The sequence below is a fragment of the Carassius carassius genome, chromosome 4, assembly GCF_963082965.1.
Source record: "Carassius carassius chromosome 4, fCarCar2.1, whole genome shotgun sequence".
In the NCBI taxonomy this organism is placed as follows: Eukaryota; Metazoa; Chordata; class Actinopteri; order Cypriniformes; family Cyprinidae; genus Carassius; species Carassius carassius.
This window is the reverse complement of record NC_081758.1, coordinates 37036552-37051171: the sequence shown is the minus strand read 5'-3', so window position 1 is coordinate 37051171 and position 14620 is coordinate 37036552. Positions and strand designations below refer to the sequence as shown.

Below are 14620 nucleotides of genomic sequence, written 5' to 3'. Positions count from 1 at the left end.
ACTGAATAAATAAAAATACTGAATAAAATGCAGATTTTATATAGATGCGCAAAGAAAGAAAAAGTGCATTTTATTAAATGCAACGTTAAATTATATAAACTGCTTACTAAATATCCTCTCTATTTTGGCCACTGAAAAACCTATATTGGCAGAGCACTATTGATGATGAGAGAGTGTGGGTACATTAGAGGTTAATAAGCTGGGGGTGGTGTTAGCGCAGTGGATAAGACGCATGCCTGTGGTGTGGGAGACCCGGGTTCGAATCCACTGTGAACCGCCAGTGTGTCCCTGAGCAAGACACTTAACCCCTAGTTGCTCCAGAGGCGTGCGACCTCTGACATATATAGCAATTGTAAGTCGCTTTGGATAAAAGCGTCAGCTAAAATGAATAAATGTAAAATGTAAATGAATAACAGAACTAGACCTTCTGTTCAAGGTGTGCTCGGCGCAGTGAGACTTTCTGCTCCAGTTTCTGTTGCTCGCGCTCGTGCTGAGCCTCGGTCTGAATCTTGATCTTGCTCTGGTACGCACTGAGTAACTCCATCTCCTGCTGCAGCTGCTGTCTCAGTGCCTGACACTCCGCCTCCTGAGCCTCATCCAGACGGAGCTACACAAAAACACACACACGTGCGCGCATGTGAGCTTCAGAAGGTTTGCATGGGTCGACCATCAATAGCCTTCTTGTATGGGCAACAGTCCGAGACTGGAATTTCAAACAGCAGGCCTCTGTTTTTTTATGGTAAATTTAAATCTACACAAAGTATTTTTCTCCATCCATTTTCCAAAAGGATTTGAAAAAAAAAATATTGATTAAAGTGTTATAAGCCATTAACCAAGCCAGCCAACTATTAAGGTGTATTATAACATTACAAATGTTTATCTGAAGCAAAAAAAAAAAGTAGTATCAAATCATAGGAGAGGTCTTTCCTCAAAGAGCTCTTTTGGTGCAATTTGCCCTCTACAAATCTGATTGGTGGATTTTTCTATAAAGTAGCATTATGGGTAATGTAGTTTTCCACCACAAATTCAGCTGTTAAAGAAATAATTTAAAAACAAGTTGGATTAGTGCAAATGGATGGCTTCAAAAAAAAAGCATACACCGTCAATTAACTACCTTGGAACAGTATTTCTTTACAGATTTATAAGTAGTCTTTAAAAATCAAATCCCTATGGAGAAAATGAACGGAGTTTTTACTTCTAGAACACGACTGCTGCACTCTATATACTTTAGCAAACACCATTACAAATATTACAAATTATTATCCACTACTTATTCTTTTTCTCTTGAAAAAATGTCACATTATGGACATTAAATGCTTTGTCAATGATATTCCAAGTGTCTATTCCTATAATTAGCTCACATAGATATTAGAATACATGGTTGATGTGAACTCATTGGCCTGTTAATGGAGTTATTTCTTCACTCACTGCCTGTGATGCCATCATCTCGTTGATGCTCTGCTCGTACTGCTCGGCCAGGATGGCCAGTTTGCGCGTTTGCTCATCCTTCAGGGCTTTCAACACCGTCTTGTGCTCGCTTTTGGGGGTCACCTCTAGCTGATGGTGCCGCAGGGCCTTGTACTGTTTTGTCTGGACTTTACACGTATCCTGGAACTGTTTCTTTATCTGAAGCTCCATAGCCTGCAAGAGACAAGACTCAAAGTTGAATAAACCCAAAATGACAGGTTAATTAATGCTGTAGAAGTATGATTAATTGTTTTGAATTTTTTTTTTAACTAATGTTAACGAATGGAACCTTAGTGTAAAGTGATTTTGTTTATATTAAAATGAGCCAAGTACCTATACAATGCAATGTTTAAATATTAAATGTTTCTCAGATAAAGACATCAAAGAATCATCAGTCTTGACTGACCTGCTTATGTTCATAATATCTACCCAGTTTCTAAAAAACAAGGTTAATTTTGCAATCACACTCATAGAAACAATGAGACCTACATAGATTTTGTAGGTTAAATTCTCACTATATATAGCTAAGAAATAAGAAATGCTTTTTTGCCACAGTTGGTGGTACCTTGAGGTTCTTAGGCTGCTGCCGTAGTTCGAGCACATGTTTCCTGTGCAGTTCTCTCTCTCTCCGGTTGTTGTATTCGATCTGGTTCTCCAGCTCTGTTTGGTGCTGCAGGCGGATCAGATCCATGCGAAGTTTCTGTAGCGTCTTCAGCTGTCTGTGCTCAAGTTCTTGAGTCGACTCGTCTTGTCTGATCAACATAGCATGCTCCATTTCCTTCTGGGTCTTCTTCTTATTCAACTCCTGACAGACAGAAAGCCAGAAATTTATATGACAAGATTAAGTTAATTAAATAATAAGGTCTCTTTTAAATCTACTAATGTTAATAACTGGATTTTTACATATCCTTAAGAAAATTAGTGGTGTTTTCTGTACAAAATGCCAGGGTATTTGCTGTGATTGTTGAGGTATTCTGACTTTTTTCTAGCCAAATCCTATGTGGACACTTGCTGTGGCACAACTAGGTTGTTAGGGTGTTCATTTTGGTCAACAGGTGATCGTTTAGTTGCCCAAAAGAGCTGGTCTCTATGTAGTTTCTTAAATGATGATATTCTGGTCACTAGATATGGCAGGGAAACCTCCTTCGATATAAATATAATGTTTGGACTAGGTTTGCAAACCACTGGACCATTATGCATCATATTTGTTGTTTTATAGACCATATATGGGTTTAGACCCAGTACAATTTTCCAAGGTTTCCAGTAGATTAAAGCACTAGATTAAGAGATTTGCACATTGCTGCATTACTTATTTTCAAATCAGATTAATTGAAAACACAAACCCAGAAAAACGGTTCAAAATTTACAGGAACCCTGAGAAAAGCCTTCATTATCTTGTACATACTGTATACATACACACTACCATTCAAAGGTATAGGATCAGTAAGATGTTTTTTTTTTTTTTTTTTTTCACCAAGGCTGCATTTAATTTATTTAAAACACAGTAAAAATCGTAATATTGTGAAATTTGGTGCTCAAGAAACATTTAGTATAATCCATCTTGAAATAAGAGAAATATTCTATTAAGTTTTCATTATTAAAAAAAACAACAACAATCTTACTGACCCCAAAACGTTTAAATACACAAATTTCAGAGTGCTAAGCAGTCTTTTGTCTCTTTTTCTGACTTCTGAAGCATTTCATCCCCACCTCTCGTAACTGCTCCTGCTCAAACTCGTGCCTCTTGACCATGATCTTGCGTTTGAAGGCCCTGCAGTTTCTATCGTAGAAAGCCCTCTGCTGACCCAGAAGCTGAGCCTCTTCTTCAGCCTGAGAGTGCTGAATGTTCTCCTTGTGCTTGGAGAGCCTCTCCTGCTTCTCTTTCTTAGGTGTGCTGTGGTCTTCACTCATTTCCTGACCATAGAATCATAAGCATCATGAAAAGAGACACAGGAATTAAAAGGGGGGATTTTAGACTAAAACTTATTTTTATTGCCAAGAACTACCATATTTAAAAAATGCCAATTGCAACCCATTTTCCTCCAGTAATGTGGTGTTTTTCCATGCCAAATATTTAGTAAAAAAGTAAAATGTATTGCAGGACTTGATTTAATTAATTGGATCAAAGCTTTTTCTATATGACGCATTTAGGAATGAAATAAAAAAAAATAGTTAGTTTGATAAGTTAAGAATAGAATAGGAAAGTCATTTAGAAAATTTTCTTTGAAATATGAATTTTCTAGAAAATGGGGTCAATTTTAGTCTCAACTTGTAGGAACTAGACAAGAACCTCTTTGATCTTCTCCTTGCACAGCTTATACTGTTTCTTCTGGTTATCAAGGAAGTTGGTGAGCTCTTTCTTCTGCTGGGCCATGATTTGCTGCTGGAACTTCTTCTCATCAGCTCCCAGTGTTTTCATCTGAGGAACATAAAACAGATTTATCATTTTTATTAAATGTCAAAACATCTGAAAATGAACTAAACCACACAATTCCATTTTCTTCTCTGGCTTCATTAACATACTAATCAACATATGCTACATGAATAATTAGCATGCATCCCTTGGCTATTTACATGTTTAACATGCAATATGGAAAATAATAATATAAACTGGGGCATATTTCACATGATCTACATGAACTTTTGAACTAATTTCTTTTTTCAACTTTGTACAGTATTTATCGTTAAGAGGTTGTAATGTAAAGATGTAATGCAAGTCTCAGAATAACCATTCTAGAGGATATTTTGGTCAATCATTGTTTTTAGTAAACATAATGTCTATTTTAATTGACCAATATTTGATTGGCTAGTAACTATAAACTCTTTGGGTCTCAGCAGAAGAATAAAGAATCATCACCCACTTCTTTGTCAGTTTGGATGGCGTGCTTCTTGGCAAGTTTCTCCAGCTCAATGAAGGCATTGTTGGCGTGGGTTTCCAGTTCTTTTTGGAGCTTCAGCCTGTGCTCATCCATCTCTGCCTTCAGCTTGTTCTCCAGAGCAATCAGCTGCTTCTGGTGCTGCCGTCGCATGCGTTTGTACCCTGACATCTGCTCTCTGAGCTCATTTTCCTGCTCATGTTCGTGGATCTGTCGCGTTACCTAGATGGAAAAAGGGAAGAACTGACGTCTGAATGATGGTGACCAAAGGTTGCGTTAACTCAAAAATTTAGTAAATGGCGGAAATCTTAAGACATCGTCAGATCATTCAAAATGAGGTATCAGGTTACATGCATTTCCCTACTTGAAAACTTCAAATTTCTCCCAATTTTGTCAATTTTAAATCCCTATTGGCAACTTTTAAATTGTAACCTGTGGGAATGTTTCTAAAGCATGCCCATGAAAATATCTCAGGATTGTGAAGAACTGAAAAGAGAAACAAGAAATAGTCCAGTGATATAATTCATTAGGTAATGTCCATTGAACCGTGTAACCAGATCATAAGATGATCAGTGTCATCTTCTCACTTTATGAGAGCAGAATAACCAGAAAAAGCCGTGAAATCTACAGCAAAGCAACTGATAAGACTTAAAGTTCTTGTGATATCAAAGTAACATGAAAATAGCAAGTACCGGTACTATATTATTATACTGACCAATTCCACTAAATATAGAAATGAAATCAGAAAAACCCCACCGTTTCCTTGATTTCTGCAAATCCCCGGAAGACAAACCTGGAAAAAGGGCGTGTCCAGATCAAACTGTTCGTTGAGTTTCTCGTAACTCCCACCTGAATTCCTCAAGCCAAACATGTTGGCGAAATAAACCACCCGTGAGAACATTGAGAGTCGCCTGCATTACATCCCCCCAAAAGCACTCGCTCAAAACCCACCGGGAGAGAAAGGGAGAGCGAGAGAGGGATGGGGATAAAGAGAGAGGGTGAACACTGCTTCTCTCTCCTCGCAGGTGCGCCGGGAATGAATGAGGTTCTCAGAGAGGCCTGGCCCTGCGCACGGGCTAAGCAGCGTTTAGTAGGCCAGTCACATGAGATGCCTGTAGATTTCCTAATCACCCTGAATCAGTAGCCCCACTGTAACCGCAGTCACCAATCCAATAGCTCACAGCCCAAATGCCCCTATCGGCCACACCAAAGGGACATGTGATAACATTAAGCTCCGGTGGCACAGGAAGAATGGGAAGGAGTGACAGAAACACTTTCAGGTTAAAGGTGACAGATGGGCACCTTAACTGGGTCAAATTGAACTTCTGACCAAGTCAAATCTAAATACATGCTTACATCACTTTTTTTTTTAATAAAAGTTTGATGGAAACAAGACTTTAGAAGGCATTTTTTTTAATTGATACGTTTTGGTACTGAACAAAATGTAGCTATTTATAATCAACATAACTCCATCAGTGTGACTTGATTTTGTTTTCAGGATAATTATGCAAAAAAAATCCTTCTACAATATGTAGAAGCTGCCTTCTAAAGCAGCATTGGATACATCCCTCACACAAATGCATTCCCAGAATGCACTGCAACAAAGGGATAAATACATTACCTAAGGTTGCAGATGAGTTAAGAGAAATCATATAAATGAACTATATTTTAATAATAAAATAATTTAGGTACTATGTAATTTAAGGTTAAGCTTTTTTTCTTTTTAAGAAACTGATACTATCATTCAGCAAGGACGCATTACACTGATCAAAATAGTAAAGACTTATGCTGTTAATCTTGAGCAACAAATCAGCATATTTAAATGATTTCTGAAAGATTATGTGGCACTGAATACTAGAGTAATGTCTGCTGAAAACTCAGCATTGCCATCACAGGAATAAATTACATTTTAAACTTAACAGTTATTTAAAATGTAATAACATTTCCCCATATTAATGTTTTGCTAAAAGATCAAATAAATGCAGCCTGAAAAAAAAAAACACTTAAAAAAAATCCCAAACTTCTGAACTGTTGCATAACTATACATTTATTAGGGAATCATGCTTCAATTTGGAAACAGCTAATGTAAAACTCTATTGGAATCAATTATGAGGACCACACAAACGGCTATCCTATTGTGAACACCAGAGTAAATCTGCCACTTATGGACAGACCCTGACAGAAAATCGCATTTGCTGGGAACAAATAATTGCAGACCGCACAGTAGTTCACTAGGTTTTAAAAGAAAGCCGAGGATCCAGTGTAAACTGGGAGCGGAAAACAACAAAATGCAAAACTGCTTGAAAACAAAAAACAAAAGAAACAAACCGTGAGATTTATCATATACTAAATTTACAACCGGTAACAAACCTCTTTTCTTATGCATCAAAGACATTCTCACGTTGCCTTTTTCATCTCTATAGTTTTGCCAATACATCAATTTCATTCATTCATTCAATATGTCTTCAGCCTCACCTTCTGCCTTTTTTCTTCCCTCCTTTTTCCTGTCTCACTTTCTTTCTACATCTCACCCCTCCTCTACAGCTTCCCATATGAAACACAAAGAGATTCTCTTTCCCTACATAGCCCAGATTCTTGAGTCTCCTTCCACACAACAGTTAAACCCGTATCAGTAAATAAAAAGTGCACACTTGATTCCACCACCAAGTCGATGGAAAAAAATACATAAAACTGTGCACCATGCCCATAAACCCACTAAAGCCACACTCCTTTGTGATCATCTGAAATGATAGATGAGTGTCTGTAGTATCAGACAAAGTCCACAGCGGTTGTCTGCCCCTAGAGGGTGCTCACGCTCCAGCGAAACAGGGCCGAAACAGGTGACATCATCCTTTAAACCAAGCATACTGCGATCAACTACACTGCCTGCCCGTGATCTCCATTTATTCATCAATTAGGGTGGAAGTGGTTGTATCACAATAGATTATTTTGCATGCTTAATAGCATAATGAATTCTTTATTTGTGTCGTAAATGTCTGACATTGACAAAAAAGGAGATTTTTCCCAAAACCCTACAGGAATGAGAATATCCTTTTGTGTTGGATCATAACATATTAACTAATAGTAGACAACAACACTAATGACTCGTGCGAGGAGTGCAGCTGGCTATTGACTGAATCACGTTGCCTTGACAACAGACGTGAGAGTGAAGGAGAAAAGTAGGACCGTTTTTGTCTTGAACCGTTGTGTCAAATAAAGAGAGGCTTAAACAGGAAAAGAAAGAGGCAAAGACCTCAGAGACAGAAATGACCGCAGTGTATTAAAGCAAAAGCATGATAGAAAAAGAAAAGCAGGAGAGGAGGGGGGATGAGAGGATGACAGTAAGGATGATGTCATTCTTTTTCCTCACCAGTGAGGCTGACTTGATGGTGGCGAAGCGCTCACGGTTTTTATAGTTATGAGCCGGAGCTCTTTCCGATGAGGACGGGTGCAGGTCCGACCGGTGGTCCCGGTGAGGGAGGTCATCAGGGATATACTGATGATCCTGAGGACAAAAAAAGCACATAAAACCAGTCAAGGATTTGGTGTCACAACATAATCTCTTGAGGATTTATCTGAAGCGACTTGCGGTCCATTCAAGCTATGCATCTTCCCTATCAGAGCCGCAGCAGGAGTTTTATTTGCTGTTGCTGTAGGATCAGTGGAGACGTTTCAGCATGAGGATATTCAATACCAACAGACTCACTATCCTAAAATATCTTCATTAATTGACCAACAAGTTTAGTCCAACTCAAGCATTCATATTCCTGAGGGCTTTGTCTTCTCTCAGTGAATACAATGAAGTACAACATGTTGAAGAGCTGCTCAGTTCCCCTAAAGTCAATACATTTTTCTCCTGCATGCTGATGTAATTTCCTTGAGGACAGGAAGTGCCAATCAGTCGATCATGTGTGTGCAAGTGGATGTGAACTTCCAAAATCACACACTTTCAGAGAAAGTGCTAGAAGAAAAAAAGCAAAACAAAATGTGTTGCATCTATTTTAAAAGCAATTATTTAATTTTATGTCAATATGACAATAAAAAACAACAACAATTATTATTATTGTTGCCAAATAAAATATTTAATATAATAAAATAAAAAAATATATATATTTCATTGAAAAATAAGAAAAATAATATTTTAAAGTATAACTGTAAAATTACAAAGTTAATGTTCATGGATGTTCATATATTTATTTAATTAAATTGCAGCCTTTGTGATTTGCTATTTGCACTTCTCTATTCGGTTTCGGTTTTATTTGGATTAATTGTGAAGCCATAGTAAAAACATGTTGTCATTGACTTTTGACCCTTATGTTCTTTGACTATGACATACTTACAACAATTGCTAAAATAATTCGCCCGGGTCTTGTTAGACAATTTAACCACAAGAAACAACTATTTTAGTTCCTATAACACTTACTTACTACACAGTATATTGCGGTCTCAAGCACATTTGGTGAACTTTATATTTTAAGAGAACATTAAATCTAATATTAACTTTAAGTATAACTTCCCTGTGCCCTGAAAGACTGTGTGTACAATTAAAATTGTAAAAAGCCAGTCCTCTGGAGAATTAAATAGCTTGACTAAGAGAGAAAAACATAGGAAATGATTTCCAGGAACGGTCTGGAAAGCATATGTTCTATTTTTGTTTGTCAGCATCCATGAAAGTATGGTAAGTAAGTATTTAAAAACTAAAAATAAAAAAGGACTGCACTGCATTTTAAAAGTTCTGGACAGTGTGTATGTCTGGGACCTTTTTGTGGTGCGTGGAAGACTCGAGGGTGCTGTCGTGGTCATGGTGCAGCTCGGAGCAGGAGTCATCTGGCACCTCCTGCAGGCTGTTGACGCTGCTGCTCTGACTGCCGGTGCTAACAGAGGTGCTGGGGATGGAATGATTACTGCCCAAACTGTTCATCTTACAGCCTGCCTGATCACCATCCTGTGTAAAAGACACACAGAAAACCCAGATTTACCCAGATTCAATTACTAAGAACACCTTACAACATCTCCCTGCAAGGCCTTTAATAGCAATTTATTTGTTAAACAGAGACACATTCACATCATTACTGAAAGCCCTCCGGCCTTAAAGGTACAGGTTGTAGGACCTGCCACTAGAGGGCGCACTACCAAAACAATAACAATCGCGTGGTTTGATGACGCTAAGGAGGAGCATGGAATGATGGGATTTGTTGTCTTCTACCCAACCGCTGACGGCCATCAATCAGACGGAAAGATAAATCATGGATTTAATGCGAGTTCAACGATTTGCACGAGTAGATTACATACAAAGTCAATGCAGAGACGCGATCAGACTATGGATCAAATGCGTCCTCTCGCGGGTCTAGAGACGCGATGCCCTGTTTGGCGTGTATGCTTGTTGATCGTTATAATAGCATACTTTTTCTGTAAAGATATGAATCAAAACAACTCACCTGTCGAGTAAAACACAAGCGAGATCGGCATCTCTTTCTAGTTGAAGTTTGTCGCAACGCTACTTCCGCATTTGTCCACGACACTATTGTCACGTGGTTTCTACGTCAGTAAAGGCGGTAACAAAGGGTAACTGATGTCATTGACAGGCGACTGCACTGCCCCGTGTCACTGTTTAGAATATTCTCCACCCAAGGCTGCGTTTTGTTATTCAAAAATATCGTAAAAATTTTTTTTTTGTAATTTTATGAAATATTGTAACAATTTAAAATTATGTTTTGGTTGGATTTTAGTACATTTTAAAATGTAATTTATTCCTGTGAAGGCAAAGTTTAATTTTCAGCAGCCTTTACTCCAGTAAGTCAACATGTGTGTATGACACTCAAGGGGGCCTTTTATTTCTCAGAGTATTTCCTGTACCCACCTCCTCCTCTTCCTGAGACTCCCCCATTGGGCCATTGTGTTTCTCTTGGTAGAGGATTTTTTTCATTTTACGGTACTGCAGGTTGTCCAGCTCTCTGACTGCATCCTTCGTCCTCTGGATCAGATCAATGAGGACCCGTAAAGGACGCTCTCTCCTCACAAACTCATGCTGGAACGGACAAAGAGGACAGAGAGTGCATTTGTGAAATTAATAGTTTTGCAATTTTTAACCATGCTAAGGCAAACGAAAAGTGCAATATGTGGTGATCAAATGTACAAACACAGCTTCTGTGTGTAAACGAACTGACAATTCACCCTCAGATTCTGTTTTTTTATATCAATTTATGGCTCGCTAAGAGGAAAATGTGTTTTTATTTGGCCCTGTGTTCACCTGAAAACCACACAAATTGCATTCATTTCATAAAAGCAAATATTTCAGGAGTAAAATTTAGGGAGTTATTCAACTGGCATGAAAAACTCACAGTCTCAATCCTCTCAGCATGCCAGATTACTCCTAAATTACGTCATTTCGTGTTTGTCCTTTGCTCACTAGAGGGTGCTCATGTGTAATGTGGCCTTGAGTGGACATATGCCATATGGAGGAGGGTTTCTGACATGGCTGGCTAAATGGGGACTTGATCTCACCTCCTCAATGGAAATAAAAAGACAACTGACTCGAGTTCAAGTGGCTGCATATGTTAACTGGGTTCGCAAAACTGTGCTCTGTAAACCACACACCAAGAGTCTTTGAAAAACTAATTGGTCATGCTGCGGTTCTTTCCATTACTCAACTGGGCCAACTGGGAATCATTTATTCATTTGGAAGAAAACTGTTAGAAGGACAGTCCAAAATCCAAATCAATCCCTGTCCCATTCCTACAAACAGCCACTCTTGAATATGTACGGTAAATCCTCCTTCTGAGACCCTTTGACAGCGACTTTTCCTCTAAAACATGCATCATGAAGATCTTCTTTTATGCACCTACTCTAAAACACTCCCTCTTGGTCATTTTTTGTATTTCCATTCATAAACTATTCTCATAAATTTGTTTCAAGTAGACTGGTTCCCTGTTTTTGCTTAGTTTTGTTAAGTTAATAAAAGAGGGCGGCAGTGGCTCAGTGGTTCATGTAGGTTGTCTACAAACCGGAAGGTTGGTGGTTCAATCCCTGGCTCCACCTGACCAAGTGTCGAGGTGTCCTTGAGCAAGACACCTAAGCCCAGCTGCTCCCGACGAGCTGGATGGCGCCTTGAATGGCTGACACCGCAGTCGGTGTATGAATGAGTGTGTGAATGGGTGAATGTGAGGCAACTTTTAAAGTGCTTTGGATGGCCATGTGGTCTGTTGAAAGTTGTTATTAATTTGACCATATATCTTTTACTCTAAAGAATAAAGCTTTGTTATTGGACTGTTTGAGGTGGACTAGTTAATTCTAAACATGTATTAACTGTAAAAAATAAAACTGACTGCTCTAAATTCCACTTTAAAAATGCTATTCATTTTATTTTTCTATTCATCAAAGAACACTGACAAAATTATATTGAGCAGCATAAGAGTTTTCAACATTGATAATAATCCAACATGCTTCTTGAGCACCAAATCGGCATATAAGAATTCGGAAGGATCATGTGACCCTGTAGACTTAAATAATGATGCTGAAAATTCAGCTTGGCATCACAAGAATAAATAATATTTTAAAACATATCAAAATAGAAATCAGTTCTTTTAAATTGTAATAATATTTCAAAATATTCCTGTTTTTGCTGTATTTTTGATTAAATAAACCCATCTTGGAAGCCTAATCAACAATGTTCAAACCCTTTGATTGCTTTCAATGACTCTTGGTAAATGTTAACCACTCGGTCAACATCCATGGAGAGTGATTTGGAATGGAATCACTAATTTAGTTGACAACACATTTAGTTTAAGCAGGTCATGGCTGTGCTGCGAGCGGGTAAAACACTGCAAAGCAAACAGCTCAACCGTTAAGCACAGTAACAGCTAACAGTTAGGCTTTCCGATGATAACATAGATAAGCATTCACCACTCTAAACGGGCATCTGTGACTGACCAGCATGGGAGGAAACTAATCTACAGGATTATCCCATTTAAATGGAGGAAATTACATAATCTGAAGTCTTGCAGAGAGCCAGCTCTAACTGTCAGATCGTGAGTGATATCCACTGCTCGTTCTCAATCGACAAGACCTCTATAGGTCAAGAATTGAGGTGGATTTAGACCCCATTTGAGATTAAGACAGCAGTTAGGAAGCAGCAAATAGTGGGGGCAGAATAAATGAATGCTAGACTTAGATTAATGACCTCTTTATGGTCTTAAGGAGCTTGGAAGGACAGTCTTGAGGTATTAGACTCAAACTGGGTCGAAATTAATTTTTTTCCCCTAGTTTCAACCTCTGCATGGACTAGGTTGCAGAAAAGACCAATGGCGCCTGCAGCTGTTCGGCTGTATGAACCATGAGCTCTCAGACTAATCTGAAAAAGGTTTTCCATGAAATTATCAGTGATCATGCATGACCCAAATTTTGGATGACCGATTCAGTAATTATTAGTTTGATTCAGTTTTTCTTTTTAGGTGAATTGCCCAAACGAATTTGCAAAACAGTCTGAAACCATTCACATTCGTTCAGACCACTCGCTCACTGAATCATCTGAAGTGGTTTTCAGTCAGTAAAACAATTTCGAAATACACAGAGAGCGAATGTCACCGGAAGAAGTGGATATTCACCTACAAAACTGAAACAAAAGGCTACTTTTTGAGTAATTTTGAGAAAATTCAGCCACTGCTATGTCATGTGAATAAGCAGCCATTCATGTTGAATGTGGGTCCATCTGTGCTGTTTTTCAGTTGTTTTCATGTTGAACATGCACTAGATGGATGTCTTTGGTCATTTTGTAGCTTTTTGATGCTCTCGGGTTTAAAAAGGTTTACAAATGTAAAGTCTCAAGTCTTATATAAAAGTGCACAATAGATACATGAATACTAGAAATATTCAAGAAAATTAGAAGAGTATTTCAACCAAAAATTTAAATGAGATGAAAATGTACTCGATCTCTGGCTTTCTGTGATATAGAGGAGTGTGTTTCTTCATCAAACAAAGCTTTTATGGTTTATGGACTTGTATTTTGGCCAAAAATGTCTTACTGATGGATGCGTTTCATGCAAACACAGATTTTCACTTCACAAGATGTTAATTAATGGACTGATGTGTCATAGTGGATTATTGTGATGTTTTTATGAGTGGTTTGGACTCTCATTCTGATGGCACCCATTCACTACAGAGGATCCATTGGTGAGCAAGTGATGAAATGCTAAATTTCTCCAAATCGGTTCCCATTAAGAACCATCTCATCTACATTTTGGACGGCGAGTGCTGTACATTTTCAGCAAATTTTCATTTTTGAGCCATTATACTACAATTTCTGAATTTTAACATTGAATTTTTAACATGAGAATATATGAAAAACGGCATTTTTCTTTTTGTGTTGTTACAAAAAAATCAGATGAAATCCTCAAGGCACCCATGGAAAAGACGCCAGGATCCCATTCCACTCCGGGCCACCCCCATTGTGAGGCTGTGCCTGAAGTGCATGTCTAGAATCGACAATAAGCTCTCAGGGCTAAATGGGATTACCTTTGACCACCATTCAGATCAACCATAACCTGTAACATGCACCCACACAAACAGACATAAACAATGCACAAACAAACAAACAAACAAATCACATTGGTAGCACTATCCCTTAATGATCATGTATCCAGAGCTTCCCTGCAGCCAATAATCAACCATATCCCAACTGTACTGCTACATTCTATCACACATTTATTTTGGTGATGATTTAAATCCATAAGCCTCCCGCCACAGCACGATATCACGAACATTAGTCACCGCGCAGCAATATGTCCACCTACAGCCACAGTGATTCGGTTGAGAGAAAGTCATGGTTATATTAGTTAAGTTAGACACGCACAATCAAAAATTCTTCCTGCTTTTATTAACCCTCCAAGGATGTAGTTGGCACAGGAAGTGAGCAAATGAAAAAACAAAAAGCAGAATGACATAGTCTGTGGGTTGAGCGCTTGGCTGTGCACAAGAAAACGTATGTGTGTGAGTCAGCAGGCATGGATGAGTAAGGAAGCAATGAGGGCAGGAAGTATTGACAGATATTGTGAAGAGGAAGTGCACTAACCAACTGAACAGGGGCGTCTTTATCTCTGCGAAAGTGCAGATATTGACGTTTTTACAAATTACACATGGGTTTGGGAATGTGTGGGCATACGTTACTAAGGCGGTTACTCTGTAATCAAATGGACAGCAGAGTTTCCTGTGCTACAAACATATCACTACAGTTTAACTAACTTAAAAAAAACAAAAAACAAAAACAAACAAAGCAATATACG

At 38.3% G+C, this 14620-nt stretch overlaps 1 protein-coding gene across 2 annotated transcripts in view; it reads right to left on the bottom strand.

Annotated features, from left to right (window-relative positions):
• The window catches only part of taok3a (TAO kinase 3a), an 80077-nt gene that overhangs the window by 7138 nt on the left and 58319 nt on the right, over positions 1-14620 (bottom strand). For both annotated transcript variants that reach the window (XM_059548687.1, XM_059548688.1), the window contains exons 11-19: positions 10204-10371; positions 9103-9288; positions 7714-7848; positions 4329-4565; positions 3758-3886; positions 3178-3381; positions 2033-2272; positions 1429-1641; positions 425-607 (exon numbers count right to left, since the gene is read on the bottom strand). In XM_059548687.1, the coding sequence (XP_059404670.1) occupies positions 425-607; positions 1429-1641; positions 2033-2272; positions 3178-3381; positions 3758-3886; positions 4329-4565; positions 7714-7848; positions 9103-9288; positions 10204-10371 (1695 nt within the window). The remainder of the gene's footprint in view (positions 1-424; positions 608-1428; positions 1642-2032; positions 2273-3177; positions 3382-3757; positions 3887-4328; positions 4566-7713; positions 7849-9102; positions 9289-10203; positions 10372-14620) is intronic.